This window comes from Solanum tuberosum, unplaced genomic scaffold (genome assembly GCF_000226075.1).
Source record: "Solanum tuberosum cultivar DM 1-3 516 R44 unplaced genomic scaffold, SolTub_3.0 scf00202, whole genome shotgun sequence".
Classification (NCBI taxonomy): domain Eukaryota; kingdom Viridiplantae; phylum Streptophyta; class Magnoliopsida; order Solanales; family Solanaceae; genus Solanum; species Solanum tuberosum.
Genome location: NW_006239128.1, coordinates 1,101,227 through 1,109,413, shown reverse-complemented (window position 1 = coordinate 1,109,413; position 8,187 = coordinate 1,101,227). Strand labels below are relative to the sequence as shown.

The 8,187-nt window shown below is 27.2% G+C and overlaps 1 protein-coding gene across 1 annotated transcript in view; it reads right to left on the bottom strand.

The window, feature by feature from the left end:
• Positions 1-774, bottom strand: part of LOC102582102 (chaperonin CPN60-2, mitochondrial) — a 6,769-nt gene extending 5,995 nt beyond the window's left edge. The window contains exons 1-3 of the mRNA XM_006355676.2: positions 630-774; positions 460-484; positions 229-360 (exon numbers count right to left, since the gene is read on the bottom strand). Of these exons, the coding sequence (XP_006355738.1) occupies positions 229-360; positions 460-484; positions 630-667 (195 nt within the window). The 5' untranslated portion in view covers positions 668-774. The remainder of the gene's footprint in view (positions 1-228; positions 361-459; positions 485-629) is intronic.
• Between the last annotated feature and the right edge of the window lie 7,413 nt (positions 775-8,187).

Genomic DNA, 8,187 nt, shown 5'->3' with positions numbered 1-8,187 from the left:
ATCAACCCCCCCCCCCCCCCCTCTTGCACTTTCAGACAGATCCCTTTAGTAGATTTTTCTAGCACATCCATCACAATACAAATCAGAGCAGTAAAATGTACTAACATACACACGTCGAAAACATAATATCTAAATCACTAACAACAAGAACTTGAAATCAATGTTTAACATGAGTACTACTACTATTATAACTTCAATTACTCATCAATGGGGCATTAAAAAAACAACCTTTGGACCCATAGTGACTTTAACTGCATCAGCAAGTTGCTCAACTCCTTGAAGCATCAGTCCCCTAGCTTCAACTCCAAATTTAATATCCTTAGCAGCATAGTTCCTGCTCCAATTCAACCTACTACCAACCTGCATACAAATCCATCTCAAAATACCAATCCAATCCCCAAAAAAAACACAGTTTTCATTAAAAATGGCAACTTTTCTGATCTACAAGCAAAAAACTACCTGTTGGGTGCTTCTCCTTGCAACCCTGTACAAACAAGAAAATGGGTATTTGTTAAAATCAAGATTTACATAAAATCTAGTTCAAATGATACACAATTACACAAAGAACACATTTTTATGCATAGTATACAGATGGGGTTTAAAAAACAATTGAAAAATCAAGAAAATACCTGGATTTAGAAGCAAGTTTTGCTGCAAAACGATACATAATTGTAGAAGAAATTTTTTGCAGCTGAGAAAAAGAGAGAAAAACTGAAGAGAGGAGATATGAAGAAGTTGGGCTTATTTAGAGAAAGAAACAAAGAAGGCTCTACAAGAAACAACTACTAGGGTTTTAGGGTTTTAACTTTTATTATTTAATTAATTAATTATTAAAAAGAGAAAAACTTTTGAGTTATAAAATGAGTTTTTTGCGCACACAAAAAAAAAGTTTGCTTTTGCTTTCTTTGCTTTTTAATTTACTAATTTGAAATGAAAATTTTCTACTTTGGAGAAAAAGAAACAAGAATTTGTTGAGGAGAATAATGAGGAAAGAAATTGTAAAAATGTTATTTTTATCTTTTACTTTCGTTCAAAATGGTTGGAAATAGAGTTCATCCACGAGGGGTGTTTTTAAGGATTTTTATATAAATATTTATTGAATTAAATGAAGGTTATTTTCACTTCACAGAAAATTTTTAAGTTTGATTTTATGTGTTATCCATTGCGTATATGTTTACGTGTTTCAACAAAAATGAATTAATATTTATTTTTCGAAAATACCTTTTGTGCATTTGATACTTATTGGGTGGTGTTTTAATTTTATATAGAGTGTGATTGGTATGCTAGAATTTATTTTTGGTATTTGTAGATCATTTTGTTGTGCAATAAGGTAAATATCAAAGAGCTTATAAAAGTAGTGTTAAAGTTATTTTAATTTATTCAAAACTAATTAAAAAAATTGGTATGTGTTTTGTTTTACTAAGCTTATTGTTAGTCTATGTTAAAGTCAAGCTTCGATCACAATTGTTTGTCGCTCCTAACGTTATTCTATCACATCTCTTAGGAACTGAGTCAATATCGATCTCTTAATTTGTCGCAATTTAAGTATAATAATTGACATGAAAAAAAAAATTTAAAATATATTTCACTATCATACCAGAATCATATATAAATTATTTTTTAATAGTTACAACTTACGAGTGTATTTATCTTTCCCTAAAATAAAGAGATGAGTTTATGCTTGGAGGAATATAAAAAAGTTCTCTACGTTGGATGTATACAATTAATGTGTGTGTATATTTATATATCTATATAATATAAATAATATCTGAGACCAAAATAAAGAGATGAGTTTATACTTGGAGGAATATAAAAAAGTTCTCTACGTTGGATGTATACAATTAATGTGTGTGTGTATTTATATATCTATATAATATAAATAATATCTGAGGTAGGACCAAAATGATTTCACTCATCCCTTTTATTTTTATTTTCATTGAATGTTTAGTAGTCGCATTAAAGCATGATTAATTATAAGTTACATTACATAGGGCCCCGTCGAAGAAAATACTCTTTACTAAGGATTTGTTTATATAAACTCAAAAGTCAGGACTTAAATCTAGTGACAATTAGATTTTTTACCAAGTAGGTTTACTCTTTACTAAGGATTTGTTTATATAAACTCAAAAGTCAGGACTTAAATCTAGTGACAATTAGATTTTTTACCAAGTAGGTTACTCTTTACTAAGGATTTGTTTATATAAACTCAAAAGTCAGGACTTAAATCTAGTGACAATTAGATTTTTTACCAAGTAGGTTACTCTTTACTAAGGATTTGTTTATATAAACTCAAAAGTCAGGACTTAAATCTAGTGACAATTAGATTTTTTACCAAGTAGGTTACTCTTTACTAAGGATTTGTTTATATAAACTCAAAAGTCAGGACTTAAATCTAGTGACAAACTTAGATTTTTTACCAAGTAGGTTCAACATGTGAAGAAGAAAATTCACAAAAAGGTTAATAAACTAAATTTTATTAATTAAAATTTAATTAATATATAACTATTATTCAATTAATATTTTATTTTATTAAATAAATAATAAAAATATATAATTTAATTCAAATAACCTAAAAAAATAAACACACTTTACTGTTGGACCAAGGACTGACATTTGTTTAGTGGAGTCAGTTGTTTATTTATATATGTATTTTTCAGAAGATCAACCAAATATATTTTTATATACCGTATAATTTTTCTACGAAGTAGGTTCATATGAACCCTCTCGTCCCGACCTACTCTCAAACCACAAGGACTTTATCCGGATGCACTCTACCTTTAAATACATATACTTTGCTTAACAACTTAATGTGATAAATCATGTTTGGTTGGTTGGTCAATAGGTAGAATAATGAATGTCGTTGCTATTTTGGGTAGAATATTATTATACATAAGTGAAATGTACCATAAAAGATCGTGTTTGGAAAAAAATCATACCACTATAGTAAAATATTTTATTAACAGATGGTTATTATAAAACAAATCTATTGTATTTCTTGTTGATTTTCTTCTCCCACTCCCACCCTCGATCCTTTGCACCTCTGATCTCCTCATTTCCTTCGCCTTTCATTCACTTCAACTATATCTTTGTTTGCTAAATTATATATAAATATTTAAAATTATTTTTTATTAATTTTCTAAATACTAAACACAGTATTTTTCAGAAGAAAAAAAATCTTTTATATCAAAAGCTGAAGGTGTCAAACGAGTAGGAATTGAGCTAAATTTAAGTAGGCCAACTTGAATTTACCAAAAAAAAAGGTCAAAATAAATTTAATTAATACATAAATAATTCTATGAATTAATTTTGACACCTCTAATAAATAAGCTCTAATATTTTTTTGTATGAGTTACTAAAGAGGAATGATAAAGATGCAATTAAAAACAAGCATGGTCTAAGCAGCCCTCACAAAGCTAGATGTTGTCCTATCAATAGATAAGATGATAATTTTCTATTTGATTTGAGATCTACTATATTAAAGCGATATTTATTAAAAAAAAATTAAAATGGTGATAGATGTAAATCTTAATATAAAAAATTATTTTAACAATTTCCTTAATATAATCTCTTAGTTATTTGCCTAAAACATCTTTGCATAGGTGGATATTTCCTTTTTATCAAATTTCTATTTTTATTATTTCTACAAAACGTGTAGCATTAATAATATCATCAATTAATTCAAACATTAATTTAGTATTCATAGCATCAAGCTCACGTTGGACAAAATGGTAAATTCAGCACACCAAAGGCCTTTTCCTCTTTAAATATTTCATTCATTAAGGATTTAAGGCAAAGAACAATTAATTATAATTAAAAATCATTAAGTTATTTATTATCTTACCTAGATTTTAATGAAGGAAAAAATCATTTTGTTTATTCATCCCAATATAAATTAGTTAAAAGTAAAAAATAAAATAAAAAAAGAGGTTGTCAAAAAAAATAAATTATAATAAATTTGATCAAAAGCTTTTGCATTTTACTTATCAGTTATCACCTTATATATCATCCAGAGGCTCAAACTCGATACCTCAAATTAAAAATAAAAGAGTACTTATCACTCTACCACAATTCTTGTTGGTTATATCATTCATAAACACAGTAAATGATAAAGATGTTCATGTTATTAAAATTCATCTTCCGTATAATAAGTATCGAGTTCATGTTATTAATGATTTCCCAAATAACAACACACTTCTGTGATTTCATTGTGCATCTAAAGATTAAGATTTTGGATATCAAAAGTTCTAAAGTGGGTGATGAATTTTATTCAACTTTGCCATAATTTTTTTAGAAAAACACCCTCTATTTTTATCATTTTTGATGGGGTAAACAACAAAATGTGCTTGATGTTTTTAAATAAATGTTCTTATACTAAAAGATGTCATTGTTACTGAAAAGTACAAAAAAGATGGTTTTTTTTGGTCCTCAACTTGATCAATTAGAGAAAATGTATGATTAGAAGTAGTAATATTGGAACTTGTAGGAGTGGGGAGTAATATCCATATTAATGGAGGATATGGATTAAAGGTTTGATGTGCCAACTCATATATTATAGGGAACAAATAAAATTAGACTATCAATAACTAAAGGATCAAACAGGAAAAATACAAATTGTTTCTCAATCAAAAATATTTTTTCAAAAAGTAAATTAATTTTTTTTAAAAAACATTTCAAAATAAACTAATTTTAAATGTTTGACCTAACAATCTATAAATCGTACACCATCAATTTTAGGACTCACATTTCAAAGATCCTTTAATACTCTCTCCATTTACTTTTACTTATCATATTTCAAGTAACGAAAGTCAACTTAACTAATCTTCGAAGCTAAATTAGATGTTTGAAAATTTAGATGTTTAAAACTATATAAAAAATAGAGTACTTACTATAAATTGTAATCTTTCTCATATTAATATTCTGAAGAATTTTGTTTTTTAAAACATTGATCAAAATCTATGCAACTTAACTCTCGAAAATCGAAACATGACAAATAAAAATAAAGAGGGAGAGGAGTGAAGAAGAGTGTTGAAGATTTACCCTCTATTGAAGTATATTAATCTTGTATAGACGTTTGATATTATTATTATTTTTCATTATGAAAATTGTTGTAATGATAATAATTTTTTCAACACCTTAAAAACAAAGTATCAAAATTTTATCAAATTGAATTGATGATGAAGAACAAATTAGATGACTAAAAAAACTCAATTTTTTAAAACTTTGTATTCAATTAATCAATTAAAAGTTTGACTTTCACTGTACGCAATTAAGTTACGAATTATTAATTTTCAGTATATTAAGTTATGATCTTATCCAGATTTTAATAAAGGCAAAAACCATCTAATTATTCATCCCTTTATAAACTAGTTAAAGTGAAAAAAATATTGTTACAAAGAAATCTACAATGAGTTTGATAAAAAAAAATTACATTTTATTCATCATCTTATATATCATTAACATATGTCCAGACGTAATAGCATATTCTTCAAATAGGTTCGAAGTTCATAATCTGAAAATAAAGATTTCGGATATCATATTCTTAAAGTGCATGATGATTTTCATTTTAAGTCTCGCATGAATACTTTAAGGAGGACTCTCTACTTTAGTCATTTTTGATGGGGCGAAAAACAAAATGTGTTTGATATTTTTAATAAGCACTTAGTTGATAATTGTTCTAATGATACTATAATTCGTTGTTGTTACTGGGTAATACAAATAGATGGCTTTTATATGGGTCCTCAACTTGATCAACTAAATCTAATGCATGGTTGGGAAAAATAATATATTATTGATAAATATTACTTTTGGTCCACAAGTTATTGATAAATTTTGCCTTTTGTTTCCTTGTGTTATACTTTCTTCATTTGTTTTTATTCGTCAAGTTTTCTTATGGGAGTTAATTTAATTGATTTTTGAAATTAAATTGAATTAGCTTAATTTAACATTTAAAATTTAGATGTGTTGAAAACTATACGAAAAATACCATAAGTTGCAATCCTCCTCATTTTAATATAATGCAAGTTTACATCTTGAAATGTTGATAAAAAATCCATATAGTTTGACTTTCTAGAATCGAAATGTTACAAGTAAAAATAAAAGAAGAAAGTATATATATGACTCAATATATTTAACCTTAATTAATAAGAAATGGTCCCTTTATATAAAAATATGTTACACTAACTAGTTACAAAACTATATTATTGTCAAATTAATATGAAATAGCAATACAAATTTAACACGACATATGAGTAGCTGAGTGTTGAGGCAGTTATTAATAATTATGTTAAAACTTTTAAGAATGTTGACAAATACAAATTAAAATATCATAAATATATCTTTTAACTTGACTTCATTTCACATTTATGTCCTTCAACTTTGAGGGTGCACAAGTATACACTTAAACTTATATAAAGTTGAACATGTAGACACATGAGTCCTACGTGACATAATACACGTAGCTATGTCATATAGGACTCAAATTTCCATGTAGGATGCCACGTAGGACGTGTGTGTCTATTTGTTCAACTTTAGACAAGTTTAAGTGTCTACTTGTGTACACCTAAAGTTAGAGGGCACAAATGTGAACTAAAACCAAGTTAAATGACATATTTATGTATTATGTCTATTTAATACATAGCATCATTTTCATTTCAAAATGCAGCAATAAACAATGTATCCACACACATACAATATTTTATCCTAATTGAAAATTGTGTGGATATAACATTTGATTGTAATGGTATGTCTATGTATGTGTGTCCAATTGTATCTCTATGTATATATGTGTTTTCAAAATAAAAGTCGAATGTATATGTTGTCAACTGTATATGCATTTTCAAAGTAGAAGTTGAATGTATGTGAAGATGTCAATTGTATGTGTGATCAGAGGCGAACTCAGGATTTGAAGACTTTGCATGCATCAATATTACTTTAGCTCAAATATGAGCTCTAAGATAAACTTAAAACAAAAACAGTGAAATAACACTCTGGCTAGATTCAAACCCATGTCTCGCGGGAGGATCCTCTAACTTATACCAACAACATAATCGCACTCCTATGCTTTCATGAGTGTACGATTTTTGATAAACTATTCATATTTCTCTCTAGTAAATGAAGAATTTGTAAAGTTGATTCAGACAGAGGAGGATCAAAAGATAGGTTTTATGAACTATCTAGCATTTTATGGATAAAATTTTATTCCAATTTGCAGTAACAGATATCAAATACAACCTTGTTTTGTACAATTGCTGCAAGATAACTGCAACAAGTGTTTATAGACTAACGAGTCGTCCGGTGTTTGGTGTGAGGTATAAGGTATAATAATCTCAAAATAAAATGCATGATATATTATCCTGTGTTTGGTTGGAGGTATGAGGTAATTTTTGGATTATTTATCCCACCATTTATATCTTAGTGATGGGATAAGTTATCCCAATTTTCATATACAAAGTGGAATAACTTGTCCCGGAATAACTTGTTCCCAACCAAACGACCCCTAAGTTCAGAGGCGAAGTCAGAATTTTAATCTTAAGGGTTCTAAATTTTATAAGGATAATTTCAAGTGTTAATATCTAAGTTCTAAACTTAATATTTGTACATATTTAATATCTTCTTAATACAAATACACAATTCAAATAAAAATTACTGGGTTCGATCAAATCCGCACCCAAACTTCTAGCTCTGCCCCTGCCTAAGTTTACAAATGATGGGTCTTTCTTGTCCAAGTCAAGATCTTTCTCATCAAGGATTTCTATTTTGTTGCTCCGTATTTAAGTTGTTATATTTCAAATGGGTGAAAATCATTTTCATCCCAACTTTGTTTTAAAAATCAATCTTTTCTATCGACTTTGAACAATAATTAAACTTTCTCCTTTATTCTAATTAAAAAGTTTAAATGTCTATTATATCCTTTCATTATCAACTCGTTTTTACTTCTTCAAAAATCATGATTTTTTTTTTTGAATTCATGTAAAAAAAAATCATAAAAGCATAAACATTATTTTTTTGGACGAAAAAAGTGAGAAATATTAATTAACTCTCGACTAATCTTTGGAGCTAAATTAGATGTTAAAAAAACTATATGAGAAATACTATAAGTTGCCATCCTTATTAAATTAATATTCTGAAAAAATACATTTTAAAATATTGATCAAAGTCTATAATTCAACTCTTGAAAATTGAAACATG